A 19,304-nucleotide genomic window follows, 5' to 3' on the forward strand; every position below is an offset into this window, starting at 1 on the left:
CATCAATTTAGTCTCCAAAATTCTCTTAATTCAATTTTAACTCTTCTCCCACTGTCAATATTGAAAATAGATTCAAAGCTAAGAAACCAAAAAAATGAGGATAGAAGGGAGTGATTTTTTTAGAAAGTATTTTTTACCATCCAACTTCTACTTATGCTATTTATATTTTTTATCGTCATATTTGTGCACTCATGATATATTAGTTGTTCAATAAAATACAATTGTTATTTCCATTATGATAATATCATGTTTTTTTTTTTATTTCAAAAAAAAAGTATCATGTTTTTGAAGTATTGACTATTGTGTTAGTCATAGTAAAATAAATATTAAGCATTCAAATGTGTTAACCCAAAATGAAATAAAAAAATGAGAAAAACTACTTTTTAATTACAGTAGAAAATGAACAAGATGTTAAATCATAGACACAAGATAAGCATTGTGTGAAATTATTAAAAAATATTTTAAATTTATATAATTAGAGAGAGTTACTTACTATAAATATTATAAAATTGAAAGGTAGGAAAAACTTGATAGTTAATAGTTAATTGAAAAACTGAGACACTAATAGAACTGAAAATTAAAAAATTATGTACAATGATGATGAATAAATTAATGAAAAAATAAAGTAAATAAAGATGAGAATGTGAAAAGAGATTAATGGATATGCACTGTCAGTGTAAAGAAGTTTTACACTGACGTCCAATCACATTATGCCACATAAGACTAAGTAGTAACAAATCTTTTTAATTTTAATTAGTAAATTAATAAATTGCTGATGTGGCGGAAATCAATTGGGTGCATGTGTAAAATAAGTTTACACTGTCAGGGCATCTCCTATTTTCTCATGTGAAAAACTTATTAATTTCGTGTTTAATTTTTAATCAATTGTATTTAATTTAGAAATATAAAAGAATGCAATTTTTTTTTTGAAATTAAATTTGAAGTGAATGAATGCTTGTTGTGGGACCTGAGTTTCACATGTGAATTTTATTTTGTTTTTAGTTTTCTCGCCTAAGTTAAAAGTTAATTTCGTAAGTCGTAACACTTTCAAATCACAAACTAGTCTCTAATTTGGCAAGATGTAAAATTTCATCCTCACTTGATAAATCTCAATCAAAGTATAATGCAAAAATTAAATTTAGAATAACGGATTTTGATTCTCATATGTCAAATAAGTGAAATAAGAATATCAAGTATAATATTATGTTTATCTCTCTTCATTAATATTTAAAGAATTTCACTTATTTATTACACATTAAGAGATAAACACAAAAGGTCAACATGAGAGAACATGAACGAGTTTTCACAAGAGGATCCCAATCCAATTTTCAAATCATAAAAATAAATTTATTCTAGTAATCTTGACTTGAATATGAAAAGGTAAATTAAAATGAGATACATTTGATTCTTTTTTTTACAAGAGGAAGAGATACATTTGAAATTTAAAAAGTAAGAAAACAACCTTTTTGACAAACTAATGTTACATTATCTGTTTAACTCGGATTGCACTGTAATTGCACTCTGTCAATTGTGTCTAGAAATGTTATCAAAGAAGAATTATACATTGGATGGAATATCCATTTGTGTAACTATATAATCAGTTTATCAATTTATATTGAATACCCCCCACCATGCTCTTCTCATGACAAGGATTGCCCCAGTAAGTGTGAAGCCAGCTTCTGTGATTCCAACTGCCTTTATCATTACAGAAAGCTTACACTAAAGTCATCTAATTAAATAACAGACACCCCATGCAAGATTCTAACTTGCTTCTTGGGGAGAATGAAGTCTCAAAGTATGTATGCTCCCATATGCCTGGGGTCCATTCTATTGGACAGTTAGAAGTTAGTTATTGTGTAGTAAGTTGACTCGGTCAGTTGGGATCAAGCCACGTAGCGAAGGTGTACTTGTTGATTTTAGTTCAACACCCACATAGCAAATCTTCATAGATGACTCAATGCTCCTTCTTTCATAAACATTCAGTGGGATGTAGAGGGGTGGTAAGGCTAAATATTCTTCTTCCTCCAAATTCCAGTAGGAACACCATAACAAACTGGAGATGCCCCTGTCAAGTAAGGAAGGGTGCAAACTTCACGTGCCTGGCCCATGAAAGCTCCAATTTTGCGTCTGTGACCACAGATTTTAGGCGAATCACTCTCAGCAGCCAACTCTTGCACTTTCTTCCTTGGAACTTTCCTCTTAGGTCTACCCTTACCACCCTTCAAGTTCATGGCCTCAAATTCTTCTGATAATAAGTTGCATTGCATGCATTCTACTGGAAGATAAGATCTTTCTTCCAACCAGGCATCAAACATAGCCTTACCAAATCGATCAATATCCTTGTCTGTCACTTCCCACAGATTGGCAACTATGGCTGGAGAACCAGCCAGCAGATATGACAGGGGAATACCTTGCGGTGCATAGCTCCCATGTAATGTCAACGAACCACTACTGCACCCCATCAGAAGCGTAGCAGCACATCTCTCTAGTTTCTGAATCTCATGCCTGGGAATGTACTGTGCGCCTGTGCAGAAATTTAATCACCCTTGTAAATAGAAAAACAGAGAATGACAAATGTATTACACTATATGTATTATTTAAGATATTTCTTCAAGCTTTACCACTTCCATGCCCAAAATATATAAAAAGGTCATGACTTTTCAATGCTGAAGCCAATTCTTCGACAGTGGGCTTAGAACCTGCCTTTCCCTGTTGAGTAGTAATAAGATGAGAAAAGAAGACATGATTCAGGAGATGTATAGATAAAATAATTAGCAGGAACAAAAAAATATGTAGCATTTCGTTCATTTCATTCTTATCGAATTCAAACTGATAAAATACCTCCAGGTTTTGACCTCTAAAATAATCCTCAAACTGAATTTGAGTGCCGCCAAGATCACCATCTGGATTTAATAAATAAAAAGCATCTAGTGGATCTATTGAAGGAAAGGGTACTAAACTCCTTTCCCCTAGTTCCTCATGGTTGCAGCCTTTATCAAGAAGAGCAGAGATGCTGCTAACTGAAGGCATGCGATAAACCTCCTGGTTCCTTAGTATGGGCAAATTTTCCCAAGGAAGCATCTGTTACAGTCGCATAGCTTTGTTATTGAAGTCAGTATTAACAGGATAAGAACACAATACACTCCAGATTAAAACAAAAATACATAAATGCAATATGAATATAGCTATTGAAAATAGTGCTGCCAGTACTGGGAACGTTAGTTATAAAGCACATATATATCGTTTAATAAGAATATGAAAGAAACAGAAACCAATACCTGGTTTTAAATAGAAAATTGAAATGAATCTTAAAAAAGTAGCATTTTATTAATTTACCATATTACTAAATGATGTATTCTAAATCATCCAAATAGTAGAACTTATTGCTTAGACCTAACCCATAACTACATATTTATTAAGTAAAATAATCCACTTACCTGCACCTCATAATCCAGCACAAGAATTATAGGCTCTCTATTCATAGAGTCATCCACTTCCAGCATATTTATTGCTTCATTTAATAGTTGAAAAGCAACCTCAGAGAACATTCCAAATCCATTGGCTGCATTTAATAACATCCCACTCCTGGCTTCATCACAATAGCCTACCTTAGCAATATAGCTGTCTTTCTTTGAGCATAACGATGAAACCAATGTTTTTCCTTCACAAATATACTTGGAGCCTTCAAGAATTAGTTTAAGAAGACCCTCATCTACATCCAATTTACATTTAGATCTTAAATCCTTTACAAGATTCTTAAGCACTGAGTCAATTTTTTTGTAGTTAAGCCATTCTCCAAGAAGCAAGCATTTCCATGAACTAAACCACGAATCTTCAAGGTTCCTGGTAAGGTATGGCAATTACAACAGGAGAGATAACAATCAGTATCTAAAAAATTTAAATTATTTCTATCTAGTCAATGATTCCATTGTGCATAATACTAGTTTAAATTTGAGTTCCTTAATAAAGAATAGATAAAGCAAGTATTGCAGTGAGTAGAAGCTGTTAAACTATGCAGAAAGGATGCAAAAAAATGCAGGGCACATTCTCAAATCAAAGTTCAGGCAAATCAACTAATGAAATCGGAGGTACTGTACCTCAGCAATTCATCAAGACGGTGATCAAGGTTCTTTCTTCGGTTCCACCATAACATTCTATTCTCTGTTGTATCTTCCAAGGGAGATGTCGTTGATGCATAGTTCTCTTCCAAAATTGCTTTGAAGCCTGGAGCAATATCATCAACCAATGTAAAGCCCCAAGGGCAATGCCAGTCTTCTCTAGGTTTCTCACACTTGGGAGAATTTTTTGAACCTGTACTTGGATCATCCTCATCTGAAGCAGGTAATAAAAAGTTATAAACTACCTTGCTAAACTTCATAAGGCTAATACTTATATGAGATTATGTATACATGTGCCTACAGAAGCTATATATATACCTTGGGAAATAGAATCCAGTGGAAGTAACATCACAACAGGTTCATTCTTAAAACTCAGTCGTGATACCAGCATCCATGCTTGAACACGCTTAGGATAAGGCAACAATTCCTGCAGTAAACTAGTATAATCACATCCGAGCAAACTTATACAGATGATTGTTGTAGACGGAAGACCAGCCAAAAATCTTTTCACATATTCTGCAAGATCTACTGTGGCATCAGGCACAAGCCTGCAACATGAAGTAACACAGACAATTGGAACATCGCTCCAGGCTGTATTTGATTCTTTGCTTTATTATGCAATAAGAACAACTATACCTAAGTGAGTCGAATGTGCCTTCTTTGATGTCCGAAGATCCAGTGCCATATGGACCCTGAAATTGAACAATCAAATGATTTGCTAAATGATTGGACAGCACAAAAAATGCCTTTCATGTTTGATTTAAAAATGATCATGAGACGAAACAATAGATCATGAAGCACAAGAAAAAGTGTCTTAATATTTGCTACTGGAAAACCAGGGGTCAAACCCCATCAACATTCAACACCAACAGGAAAACAACCAGCAAGCCAAATTGGGCTCATACCAGCAGAACTCCGATTGCACCTCTAAAACATTTTGTTCTATACATCAACTAACAAACAGCAGATAAAAAGAAAGTTGCGTTTTGACACAGCTACTTGTACTGTGTTGTTCTACTTGTGCTACCTCTCCAGCCTTGATGTGCATCTCAAACGCATCCCCATAAGTCATGTTAGTGTGGACAATCAACATTCATGTACGATAAGTATATATTGGTTAGGATCCATTAACACCTGATGTACTATGTGTGAATGCATGTTTTCAAAATTGTAACTGTTCATGGGTTTGTATTGTGCTACATATCACTTTCAGCGACATGGCTGAAAGAATTTACTCTAGTATATTACTTGTGAATTTACAAGACCAATGACTAGTGTTTGGTTTCAAAAGTCAATATTTGTAATAAGACATTGATAAAATTCCACATTATTGATGAACATGAAGATATGTAAAAGATTAACAAGGGGTTGTACCTTGCATCTCCCAGTTAAATGTGAAAGGAACTGGTAAGTAAGATGAGTTCCAATGGAAGCTTGGTGGAAATATGAAGCCCAATAGTTTTCACCGATAGCGTCGCTAAGAGATGGTAGAGAAAATTGGTCACTTATGGCAGAAACTACATTCATCACAGCAAGTAATTTAGACACCTGTAACAGTATCATCAGCATACAAAGGTCATAACCTGCTCAATTGATAAAAGAAGAGTGATGGAGGAAGAGATAAAACAGCTGAGAATCAGGACTAAGCAACTCTATATGCATTCGCACTCAGCAAAACAATGGAAGTTAGAAAGTGCATTGCAGGTAATGATTAAGTATATCAAAATTTGATATATAAAAATTTATAATGATATTAATATATTTATTTCTCAAAATTCTGTAAACTAGATATTTTATAGAGCTCGTGTGGTTTACTATGTCAGCAACTTATACTTGAGTGTCAATTATTAACATGACAGAGGATATAGAATCTTTTTCATATAGAATGTGGATTTCAACCATAATAAAATGGTAGAAGAAGCCCTAGTAGAATATTCTTCAGATTAAACTTTGTTCCAATCTATGAAAGCTATCAGGACAAGTAATATGCAAGTATGCACTACTATAAATCTACTATCAGGAAAAGGCTAAGGGGTTCATATTTATGACATCATACCCAATAATAGTATTAGTGTTGTCAATCTCAGATAGCGGCGCATAGTGGCCCACAAAAATGCTTTTTTTTTTCAAAGACACAAAAATGCTATTGCGGTATAGGGCATAGCGGGATGGCCGCTATATTGACTTTTTTGTATAGTTTATATAAAATAACAATATACATATAAATGGTAAAAAAAATACTCAAAATTCATGGCACTTAATATTAACATTAAAAGGTCATAGGTGTCTTAAATAAAACATACTAATACCAACAAAAGTCAAGGTAACCAAGAAGTTTAAGTCTCTAATTCCTAAATTAAGTGTCTAAAAACAGTAAAGTTCTATATGACTTCCTCCTCATCCTCAAACTTGACTATTTTCAGTATGTTTCCGAAGCAAAAACCTTGAAATACCTCCCCAAAAAGCTCTCACATGAACTTTTAGTGGGTTGTTTTTGGGTTTTACCGGTTCCGCAAAATAGCGACCAAATAGAGCCGCTATTCCTGCTATTTCCTCCGCTTTAACAGCCGCTACACTGAACTGCGCAACAACTAGGAGCGGCCAACGGCCACTACGCAGTGCTATGGCGCTATAGCACGCCATTGACAACCCTGAATAGTAAGAACCAATTAAGTGAAAATTGTCATGGAAAATAGCTTGAAATAGAGAATATGACCTTTTGAAAAACTACAGGAACCTCTCGAGAGAGTACAAAGGCTACCATCAGCCAAGAAGCCAGGTCTTCAAACTTGATGGAAGGTAGATTACAAAAAATATTCCTGTAAGGAAAAACCAACATGCTTTATAAATATATCCCCGAAGGTAGACAATATTGTAGGAAAACTAAGAAACCAAATATTCACAATCCAATAAATATTTCCAAAAGAGCAGATGGATCTGGCTGATCAGAAAATTAAGGAAGAAGATTCTAAAAAATGAACACTGTTTATAACTAAGACTTTCTTATGATTACCTGAAAGATACTGCATGTCAAGCATGCACATTTATTCTGATTACAAACATACAAATTAAATACCATATTTGTAAGATGCGATTATTTTCAGAGAGTACATGTAAAGTATTATTATATACACATCAATTTAGTTAGTCAATCTACTTTATTGCTTATCTTACAGGTAAGCTAACAATGAGCATATTTTGGATGCCACTGTCTAACTACCTATAAATTTATTTTCCAATGAGAAAAGGAAAATGAATCAAAAGCAGGCTTCAACAACAATGAAACATACTAGTTAGTATGAATACCTCATTAAGTTGGAATGATAGTGCTTCAAAGAATACCAACAGATGTCATGAATTATTTCTGCACGTTCAATAGTAAATACATCTCCTGGGATCTCCTTTGCAACCGAATGGTGAAAACAATCTAGAGGGATAGAAAAGTCGCGGAATGGGTTTCTGCTGACCAGAACCGATATGCTCCTTTGAAGAATTTTACATGTTTCATCAATTTGACCAGGACATGCAGAGCATTTCACTGTGAATAAACAGTCATATTAGAAAAAGAACCAAAAATAACTATGCAATAAAAAATACATAACTGTAACCACAAAGGGGGAAAGAGAGAGGGAGAGAAATTTCTGCAATTTTTATTTTGAAGTTACAAGTCAAGAACACATCTTCAGATTCTAAATAGAAAATTATTAATAATAAATTTTGTCTGACTATGAGCAGCCAAGCCCATCAATTATATTTAAAAAAATGCACAAAATGATGGGAACCGAAGACATCACAAAAGCTATATGATGATTAGCAAATCAATAAGCAATTACTTTCATATTAATTTTGAAGGAATGCAGATATATAGCCCCCGAGCTTATATAAAGGCAAAAGCAAGCACAATGTCAGAATTTGTGAAAGGCAATTCTCAAGAGGCTTACCTTACACATAAAAAAGGTCATGTATATGCAAATATCTAGAAACAAATGTTGATGTACCAGCTGCAGATGTCTAATGAACAATGCTTGAATTTACATGAGCAGAGTAAATAACAGAAAATGAGAAATGGCTCTCATACCTAATCGAGTGAGTAGCTTCATTGAAAGTTTCCTTCGAACGAACTCCCATTTAAGATTAATAAAATTATCTAGTAACCCAGATTTCAATACTTCAGATGGAAGACATTGCCAACACCTCATTTTGGACAAAACACATGTTATAGGACCACTTGAAGAAATGCTGCAACCTATCTCGCTCAAAACGGGTTCCTTCTGACTCAGCATTTCAGACGGAGCAGAAACCTGATCCCCCCCCACGATTTCATTGAATTCCGACTTGCTGGAAGTGCTTGTATGTTGGTTCTGTGAAGAACGATATCTAGAACGAGTTAACCTTGGTTTATTCTCAACTATTACGTTTGAATCCTTCGGTAAAACCTTTGCTACATTTTTAGTCTTTCTATTATGTTTGGCTCCCATCTTGGTTTCTGGCCCCGCTTTCATGGATCTTATTTCATTTTCACCAGTTTCTTTTATGATAAAGCAAGTACAAGTCTTCCCGGTAGCACATTTGACATCTGTTGCAGTTCCATCACTGCAATCATCAGGACAGCTAAGAGAGTTTTTCCATTCAAAAAGGTTTAATTTATCCAGAGCTGATGTGTACCAACTTTTTGCAGTCTCGTCAGAAATAACCCTTTTACAAGTGCTAAATTTACTTTGACACAAGTCTCCAAGATACTCATACAGAGTAGCTTCGAGTGCTAATTTACACTTCGAGCAACAAAATGGTGTACTGCTGTCCTTTAAAATATGCTCAGCACATTGAAGTTCATCTTCTGCTAAATCCCAGAGTCTTTTCTTGACATACAGTTTTCCTAGTAAATCACACCAGAAAATGGCAAATCATACAAATCAAAGAATGAAATCAATCCATGGGCGAAATAAAATAAGACTGCAAGTAACTTACATACCTAAGAGGGAGGAAAAAGAAACTGTAAACAATGGCAGCTGCAGTGAACAGGATATGGCTTTCCCCCATCTTATGTAGGTTTCAGCCTCAGTTCCGTCTCCAATCACTTCATGGATGATTCCTACCTGCATGCATATATAAAATTGAAATGTAGTGGATATCAGGCCTTCTGCAAATACATTTAATACCATATATATGTGTGTGTGTGTGTGTGTGTGTGTGACAAGTAGAAGTCAAACCTGAAGAGTGCTCTCAAGATAACACTGCAGAATTTTCCACGGACTAAGATAGTTATCTTTTAGGTCCCATGATATAGAATCAAACAGCAAAATTTCCCTGGCAACTGATATCTTCACTCCAATTTTCTCCACACCATCCCTAAGATTCTTTGTGAAATCAGTCGTGATATTGTGCTCTTCAATCTGCTTCTGAACATTTTGCGTAAACTTCCCATGGAAGAGTTTGGTGCGTAATCTATGAGCTTCTTTTGCGAATGAAAGAGCCTATCAGTAAAAAAATCTATAAGTTGCAAAGCCGCCCAAGAGGTGTAGAACAAATAATGGCATCAAAAGATGGGCTTCATTGGTGCTTGTGGCACGTCGTGATAGATTGGGGAAACATCCCCTCCATATAAAATTTTTTCTTGACGAACAAATTACAAATGTGAGTAAAGTTAAAATTTGAGCTCATAATAGCCATTTTATTGCCAACTACTAGCTTAACATCCCTATAATCAACAATTAAGACAATTACAACAAAACAAACAAGCAATGATTGAAATAAGCTTGAGCGCTTGGCTAATAAGTAATAAGACGTATCGAATTCATTTCATGAAGTAAAAATCAGATATTGAAGAAAAAAAACTAAGACATTACCCCAGCTAAATGATACAATTTTGAAGTTGCGGAATTTTAAAGTTTTGCTTTTAAAGAATCAAGGTCTGCTTGGTTCAATAGTAGAAAATGGGAAGGAGAACTTTCACACAATCAAGTATAGATACATTCATACGTCATATTTTCACATTCTTATTTTTCATCTACATGTAATTAAGTCCAAATACATTTTCATTATTCACCAACTCAACCAAGTAGACCCTTGGGGATAAAACACTGATAAGATATCACCTCAAAAAGGCCAAACTATTAGGTTAAAATCTAGGAAACCATATACAAGTTGGATATTGATCACAAGTAAAAAGCAGCACCTAAGGCTTTGAGAGGAAGGGAGGGTATTAGGGTAAGCTCTCCCCTTGGCAAAATCCCCCAATTTGGAGGAACTCACACAAACAACTAGACAAGGGGTTTTAGAAGCCCCCCCCCCCCTCAAAAACTCACAAACCTAGCCAAAGAAAAATATGAAACGACTCAAATAGCAGTTTTAAAGCTTAAAGACTAATGATCAATATCAGAAATATAAGAATAAATTATATTCAATGTTTCTTACCTCCATTAAATGCCCAGTTGCAATGAATCTTTGGCTTAAATCATAGTAAAGATACCCAGCAATAAAAGCGGAATGACTTGGAACAGGAACCTAGGAGAAGATTATCAGAGAGAACAGAGTGACGATTTTAACTAAAAAATAAGGTATAATAAATTCTGTCTCAAAACAACCTTACATTTGAGGTCAGTTCAAGGGCAGCTTTTTTAACTTCATCAACAGTGATGTCGGTTTGAAAAGAGCTACCATGACTGCAAGAATTCCAATGACAGCTTGCAAACAAAAAAGAGAAATTATGTTGAAACCCTATTAATGATGATTGGTTTCCCTGAAGATAGCGTATCCAGGATTCAATATTCGAAAGTTCACTAAATCCATAAAATGAGTTCAGGATGAACGCCTCATTGACAGGAGAAACACATAGGGCATGACTAAGCCTTCTACTCTCCCACAGTACAGTCAACCACTTCTCAATTGAGACATTCCTTGACTTAAACATTCTAATCACCAGCTGATTTGCATCATTGGTGAGTTCCATGAAACCCTGAAGATATGTCATTGAAGCCAAAATACTGTCACTAAAATCTTATGCAGTAACCACATAAACAGAGAGATTTAAGAAAAACAAACCTTTAGTTGTAATAAATCGATTATGTTGTAGAGTAGAATCATTGTACTGTCAGACAACACACAACATTCCCCCTCTTCAAAACAATCCAGATAAGAAATGCTCAACCATAGATCCAAAGCAGCCTTGACATCTTCGAAGATTTGCTGCTTAATGACAAACCAAGATCAGCTTGTTGATAAAGGAAGAAATAGATCAAGATAAAGCGAAGATGATTACAAAGAGATCAAAGAATAAGAAAACCACTTCAAAATGATAAGAAAACACAAGGAGAACAAAGAATACATCAATGAAGCAAAGCTTCCCTATCTCTATTATATATATAAGGGGAACCACGCTATGGTACAGCAACAAGTAAACTGTTGGTTTGAATTACATAATGGTGATGACATCAAAATGAAAACTCCCCACCCAAAAATATGAAGAAAAAAAAAATCAGAAATAGTCTAATGACATAGTGAGCATTACCAATATGCGTTTTAGTACCTTTGAATCAGGTTCAGCTTCCTGGGTGCATAGTGCACGTAGGCAGTATGCTACAGACAACTGATGATAAATGGGATTCACATTGGTACTCGTCTGACTAGAAATCTCCTTCTGTTGAAGTGATATTACTTCATATTAATGAATGTGTACATATCCAACATAAAGTGCTTTACAGATAATAGGTTAAGTATTTGAGGGGGGCACAAGAAGAGCCAAACAGCTTACCATAATAGTTATTGCTTCTGACAGACACTGGATGCATCCCCTGGCACCAGCTACACCACAAAACCTTAATGCCTTTCCCTTTCTAACTAGAGCTTGTGCCTTTTGAAAACAACTATCTGGAGTGATATATATATCTTGCAGGAGAATACCCGTGATTTTTATTTGCTTTTTCTGACATAATTCTGGGTATTCAAGACTCATTTCCTCATATGCAGTAAGTTCCTGAACAGACATCAAGAAAAAAGAAAAAACATGTATTGAAGAAAGGTCCAATCACATTAAATATATAGCAGCAAAAATGTGATGAAATTTCTATGAAAAATATCCTCAAAGAGGCTGAACCTGCTCCAATATCATGCCAATGTTCCTCTTTGACAATTCTGTAGAAGAAGACAGCAGACAGTATAAGGTGGGAGAATCAACACTCTCATCCACAATCTTTGCACGTCTACATTCTATCTGCATGCATACCATATGATATAACAATCAATGGAAAGAAATAAGCTTAAATAGGAAGCTGCTAAATACTTACAAGCGCTATGTAATGATACCTTAACCCACTTCTTCACTACAGGTATAGGAGCTGGAAGCCTCTCAAACAGATCATTAGCAGTGGACCAGTTCTTAAGGATCTCAATCATTTTCTTTCTTATCTTAAGACTGTTGATGTCATTGAGAATATCTAAAAGTAGAGCACTTTTTGTGCAAGCATCCATTACACACTCTTTCAAAGCACTTTCCGACAGATCGCCGCAATGACATTTAATACAGAGCCATGATGCTTTACAACACAAGTTTAGAACCTTTGAAGCCTGTAGTGATCCATCATATAAAAACAAAAGTAGTTAGCACAAAAAATATGCCATTCTAATTTTCTACTTAGATCGAACACTTTCACATTCTCAATGTTCACCCACAATCTAAATATCTGCACTTCTTAATTCTGCAGTGTGTAAATCAATGGAAGCAAATGTAGCAGTCTTACATTACATGACTTGAGAAGCTTCTGCCTATAGTTTATTTATGTTTACTTTGAGATACAACATTATCAATCATTAGTTCAATTCTAACTGTAACTTTCCTTTTCTATTGAATTTGAACCTATAAAAACCATATTGGGTCTGTCATGATGCAACTATTTCAAAAGCTTAAACTATTAGCTAAAGACATATGAATAGTTTCATGTTATATTTCTAACACGCCCCCTTGCTTTCAGGCTGAACCAGTCATGGGCCTTTACTAAATACCTTAAGCTTTCAGGCTGAACTGGTTTTCTAACAAATGTATCAAATGTGATTTATGAAGTGATTCTATCTACATTCCACAGCATATCCAACTTTAACAAGAAGTCCAGTCCTCTTACTAATAGCTAATTCCTTCTAGTGCTGAAACCAGAGGGATAATATTGGTTCCCCCTTACAAGGAGCTCATGAAGTGCTCTAGGAAATTCTTAAGAAGCACATATATGATGTTTCCATGAGATATTGCATTATATAGCAGATTTCAGTTATTAAAAAAGGGTAATGGAATACCTCCTTTGGTTGCTTGTTTCTGTACAAAACTACAGCAATATTATAGAGACTAGCAATTATGTATTTCAATCTTTCTGTTTCAATCCATTTGCTGGCGATTATTAGCTTAACCAACTGTGTGCTCTCCTGAAATACGGGTAAAAAAACATTAGTTTTCAAAACATAAGATCTAATAACATTCTCATTATTGTTCAGAAATTCAAGAATTTGTGGGGAAAAACTATAGTAGAAATGATAACACCAAAAGAGCATTTGATGATAACAAGGATAACCTGGAGTTTAAGATTGCTTCTGATGGAAAGGGTGAAAGCTGCCAAAGATACATTGAGCACTGTTCTACTCTTTTCATCAAATCCATCACCATTTTTTGCAGATGTAAAACTGCAGCCAGAAAGAAGTGAAATTTAGAGATTTATTATGACAAATGCCACAAGATAGAAGTAATCACTGAAGAACAGATGGTCTAATCTTTCAAACCTGTTGAGATATCTTATATATAAACAATATGGCAAAAAAAATACACTCTTACAAACTACTTTCAGAATTAATGGGACAAGTGCAAATTCAAAGTAAAACAGAACAGGTTCGCATCTAAGACGAGTGACAAGTAACAATAACTCCTTTTTGGTGAACAGTAGATATAGAACAAAATAAAAAGATATGTATATCAAGCCTGCAAAACTGTACTCAAACAAAATAAACTTGAATATCTTGGATATACCTTGGACTAGAAAGAGTAAGTTGACAAAGGGTGTGAAAAGCATCTTGGACAGTGGACAGCATAGTCTTAGCAGAAAAATCATCCTTGTCCACCACCAGCTGTTTCCTTTCTGAGTTAATGGACTTAGCAAGAGGTTCACAAATAAATTTCAACGCCTCTACGTACAACGAAAGGTAAGCCCCACAATCAGAAGGTGGAGAATGCTGTAGTACTTGCTCGTTCTCAAGTAACGTTCCCAGCAAGTATTTAAATCTTCCACTGCTAGGATCTTCAGCCCTGGATTTCTGGTCATAGCTAATGATGACCAGCCCGGCAGAGTAAAGGCTCAGTATTGAATTAATTGGTGCCATAGCCTGCCAATGTACTTCAGTCAAAATGAAATACAAAATGTTCACAATAGTTGCAGATAAGAAAAGTGCTCAGGAAACCTTGGCGAAAGAAAAATATACCTGTTTAAAATGCTCTGCTATTTTGTTCAGATATTCTGCAAATTTACAACAAAAAATTGGATTTGCAGTCTGACATTTATTGACACAATAATATACAAGTTCAACAAACTCTGTTCCAGTATTCCCCTCTTCAACCTGAAAGGATAAATATAGTTGATGGATATAAGAATCAGGCACTCTTGCAAAATAAATACCAACACTATTATTTAGATGAAAAACAAACTAAACCACTACTAAAAAAATGTGGTCTTATCCAAAAACTCCTCAAATGAACAAAATAAGTCCATAAATCTTCTAAAGGTCTGATGCCTACAGATATTTGAATTTTTAACACCCTGGGCAGGTTGAATGGTGATAGGCCTAGACACTTAGGCCACAAAGCCACAATGACTGGAGTAAGTAGCTTTGTATGGTTACAGGTTACTTGTAGTCATGTTCTTACAATTTAATGATATTCCATCTAATTATGATCCAGGATCAATATAGCCATAGAATTTTGTAGAAATTACCTTGCACTCACGCATAACACAATCCAGTATATCCATGATATACAAGGATTTATTTTCCTGCTGTGTAAAGAACGAAGAGCATATCCTACGGGCAATCTGCGTTTAAAATTTAATCAGGATGGTAAGTGAAAGATGTATAGATGCGTATATCCAGAAGTGGGGGAACTGGTTACCTTAAAGACTTGATCTTTAACTGAAGATTTCACATACTCGGTCAATGTCGTACAGCAGAACGTAACCACCAAATCTCTATCGGAAAATGTTGTCTTCCCCAAGAAACTTAAAGCACATTTACCCAAGTGAATGACTAAAGTCTTATGCAGATTCTCATAAGAATTCGAATCTAACCCTCTGAAAAAATAAGTTGTACAAACCAGTAATTTAGTAGCATATATCAGTCCGGAGCATACAAATAACGCAGCCATGGGAAAAACAAGACTAATACCCAAATGAAGGCTCTCTTAGACAGTATTGAAAATAGGAGCCGGGCTCTTAAAACAAGTGACAGATGAAACCAATACTTGATAATATAAACACTAATCCACTAAACTAAGACTTTGGTTAAGCTTAAAAGTAACATATTATCCATCAATAAGTTGTTTTGAATTCATTCCTAAGTTTCTTAGATAAGTTCTCATGCTATAATTACTTACTCAAGCCAACTTTCATGTTATGGATTAAGCTATGTACACCCTTACAAGCAAAACCAACAGACAAAATAGTAGCAGCAAGCAGCAATAAGCATAGAGCTACCTGAGCCATGGCCTCACTTCCTCCACCAATTGAAGTACCCTCCTGAATTGCCCGTCATCTTCACCCGGGTCCGCGGCTGCACACCTGACCATGCTCACAACAATCTGTACGACCAACGAGCACAAGTCCTTATCATCCCCACCATCCTTATCAATTTCGGGAAGAATCTTACCCTTCCTCTTGACAGACCGGAGCTTATCTAAAACCGACAAGCACTCAGCCTCGGCGTGGCGGAGGCGGCTACAGTCCTCGGAGCAGTGGATGAAGCGAAGCCTCTGAAAGTGGACCTGGAAGGGCTTGGAAGCCAACTGAGAAGAGACGACGTCCAAGCAATCCAAGCAGAGGCTGTAAACGAGGAAGAACTCGTCGATGAGGTTGGTGGAAATGCGAGGGAGGCGTTTGGGGAGAATGGATAAGGAGGTGTTGAGAAATGGGAGAAAACGCTTGGCGAGTGAACGAATTAGGGTTTGGTTGGAGTTGGAGTTGTTGAGATCTGAGAAGGGACGGAGGTAATCGGAGACGAGGGCGTGGATGCCGGTGGAATCGGAGGATTGAAGCTTCGAGATGAGAGAAGCTTCGGTGGGTGATGGTGATGCCATAGCAACACAGTGAGAATGAGCACTGCGAGTGCGATTGGAGAAGCAAAGTGAAGAATGGGAGGTTGATTTCCAAGGCGCCAACGTTTCCACTTTTTATTTCAAACTTGCGGGAACTGAAGGAGAATGAGAAAGATAGAAAAAGAAGAGAGATAAACATAGGGCAATTAATAATAGCCATCAGATGAATTTGAATGGTCAGGATTAAACAGAGATGTGATAGAATATATTTTTTAAAAATAAGAGATATATGAAAACAAATGAGTATAAATGAAATAAAAGCTATCAAAGAATGCTAATTCTAATGTTTCTACACAACTTTGTCAAACACCTCGCATATGTCTAACCTCGCGGATGATCTTGGGCGATATCTTGGAGTCCATTTAGCCCACCAGTGTGTCCAAGCCAAGAATTATTAGTATAACTTTTTACATACTCAAAAGAGGATCCCTTCTTGGTGCTTTCATATGTTGGATTTTGCAGGCATAGAGCAACTCTTGCCAAGTCTGTCATTGCAGTGCTCCCCACGTACTGTATGCAAACCAAACTTCTTCTATAGGAGGTGTGTTATGGGCATGAGAAAATTAGGCGAGATTTTATTTGGGGAACCTCTCATAGAAGTATAGAACTGATAAGCTCCTCAATCGCTTGTGAAAAACTTTATCACCCTAAGCAAGAGGGTGGTTTAGGCCTTCGACGTACGACGTATGCATGATTTCAACAAGTCTCAAGTCATGAAGCTTGGTTGGGGGCTCATCTCGAATCTTAATGCTCTTTGGGCTTGAGTTGTGTGTGATAAATATGCGTGTGGTAATGGGCAAATTCCTCCTATTTAAAAATAGTTATTAAACACACCTTACCTGAGTTAATTAATCATCATCTTCGTTGGTGGCCAAGGGTGGATGCTTATTAAATTTAAAATGTTGTATAATTTTTTTTAAGAGCGGGCGAATATTATACTTATATACTTTTCTCTTTGGAAGAAGACTCTTTGCAATGTACGTGGTTCTGTCACTTGCCTCAGTGCTTTCACGTGTTTGAAGATTTTTTTTATCGTTAACATGAAGTATGTTTTGTTCACATCCAATTTACCTCTATTATTGTTAGATACATCAATATTAATATCAATCAATATATATTAGAAAAGCAAAACTTATATGAACCTTATTTGCTGAGGTGGCAGCTCCTGATTAATTATAATAAGAAAAATTTCACGTGTCATTCTCAGGTTAATTCTCATAAAAAAAAATTCCACATGTCATTCCATTTGATAATTTCTCTATTGTTGTCATTCAATTAGATAACTTTTCTTTTGTTGTGTTATTTTATCTTGAAACCGAATTTTAAAAAATTTGCCCTAATCATTTAAGATTTACCTAGATTACTCCTTACTAAATTTATTTCCAAAAAAATCTTGAAACGATTTTCATTATCTCTTTAAATTAGGAAAAGTCTCAAGCCTAATTTACTATATATTTACAAGAATCCCCTGATTTCTTCTTTTATTCTTTCTCATGATCTATAATATAAAATTAAAATATGTACTGCTGAGATTATAATTCATTAAAATTTTAAAAGATTTTCCCTAATTATCTAAGATACTACATATCAAAGATTTTCCCTAATTTGCGAATTGGGGGGTGGGGGAAGAGAGAAAGAAGGACGATTAATGGGCAAAGAGGAAAAAGATATAGGGAAATTGAAAATTTAAAATGTCAAATAAGAGAAAAGAGAGAGGAACGAAATTGGGGGAGAAAAAGAAAATTTGGGGGAATTAATGAGGAAAGATGAGAGCACATATTGTGAACAACTTTTAAAAAAAGATTAAAACATGTTAACTTAGAATTTAAAAAATAATAGCTGAAAACAAACTCACATAATCATGTTCATGACTAATTGATGTATCAAATATAATATACATATTTTTTGGGGGAAATGATGAGTAATATGTAGAAAAAATAAGAATGTGATGGGAATAAAAAATCGATAAAAATGAAAGAGAAAAATTGAATATATTTTCATTTTTGCTTTCTTCATTTTCACTTGTGTAAAATTTTGATACGATGTGTGAAATTTTTGTTTAACTTTATGTCGTAGCTATTCTTGATAAATAATAATAAGGCTTAAATAAGTTTTTGGTCTTTGCAAAATACATCATTTTTATTTTTAGTCCTAAAACTAAATGTTTTGTTTTTAGTCTTTGCAGTCAAGTTCTTATCCAAATTAAATAGAATTACACGTGACGTGATATAGGTTAAACGGTTATTACGTTAAATGATTATTGTGTTTATTCATTTATGTTTTTGCATTGATTGTGTTTATTCCGTTTAAGTTTGATGAAAAATGTGAAGGGAATGACTAAAAGAAAACCTATAATTTTGGGAGGATGTTAAACAATAATTATATTTTCAAGGGACTAAAAACAAAAATAATGTATTTTACAGGGCCCGATAACTTATTTAAGCCTAATAACAAAATACTTACCATTTAGTGTAAATTTGTTTGCTACTATTACTTACATATGATACACAACGATTGTAGTGGTAGAAAGTAATTTTTGAACTCTTAAGTTGATAGTTTGATTCCTATGGTATGCGCTTTTGAAATACCTTTGACCCTCAATACACATAATATTATAATATATTGGGTTGTAGAGACATGGGGTACATTGCTTAGGACTTTAGGGGGGAAAAGAGTTAGTTAATCGACGGTTAGAGTTAGTTTCATTATTCGGTGGATTAGTATAAATAGCTATTGCAAGCTAAACTCTCATTCATTCAGTGAGTTCCAATCGATATTTGATCATCCTCACTCTGTTCTGCGTTTTTCCCCATGGAGGAGAATCAAGAGAGGAGAAAGAGGCAGAAACAAGAAAA

General features: G+C 35.0%; 1 protein-coding gene across 1 annotated transcript; it reads right to left on the reverse strand.

Annotated features, from left to right (window-relative positions):
* Positions 1 to 1,356: 1,356 nt before the first annotated feature.
* LOC130722444 (separase) lies at positions 1,357 to 16,511 on the reverse strand. The gene is made up of 27 exons (XM_057573173.1): positions 15,833 to 16,511; positions 15,253 to 15,430; positions 15,080 to 15,175; positions 14,571 to 14,705; positions 14,122 to 14,474; positions 13,673 to 13,781; positions 13,401 to 13,526; positions 12,420 to 12,680; positions 12,211 to 12,327; positions 11,869 to 12,090; positions 11,644 to 11,754; positions 11,160 to 11,303; positions 10,708 to 11,073; positions 10,533 to 10,622; positions 9,329 to 9,592; positions 9,091 to 9,214; positions 8,197 to 8,994; positions 7,425 to 7,656; positions 6,835 to 6,937; positions 5,493 to 5,666; positions 4,755 to 4,810; positions 4,437 to 4,666; positions 4,098 to 4,332; positions 3,438 to 3,843; positions 2,842 to 3,081; positions 2,622 to 2,709; positions 1,357 to 2,524 (listed from the first exon to the last, which is right to left on the reverse strand). The coding sequence occupies exons 1-27, from the start codon at positions 16,429 to 16,431 to the stop codon at positions 2,007 to 2,009; spliced, it is 6,375 nt and encodes a 2,124-aa protein (XP_057429156.1). The 5' UTR covers positions 16,432 to 16,511; the 3' UTR covers positions 1,357 to 2,006.
* Between the last annotated feature and the right edge of the window lie 2,793 nt (positions 16,512 to 19,304).

The sequence above is a fragment of the Lotus japonicus genome, chromosome 6, assembly GCF_012489685.1.
Source record: "Lotus japonicus ecotype B-129 chromosome 6, LjGifu_v1.2".
Lineage (NCBI taxonomy): Eukaryota > Viridiplantae > Streptophyta > Magnoliopsida > Fabales > Fabaceae > Lotus > Lotus japonicus.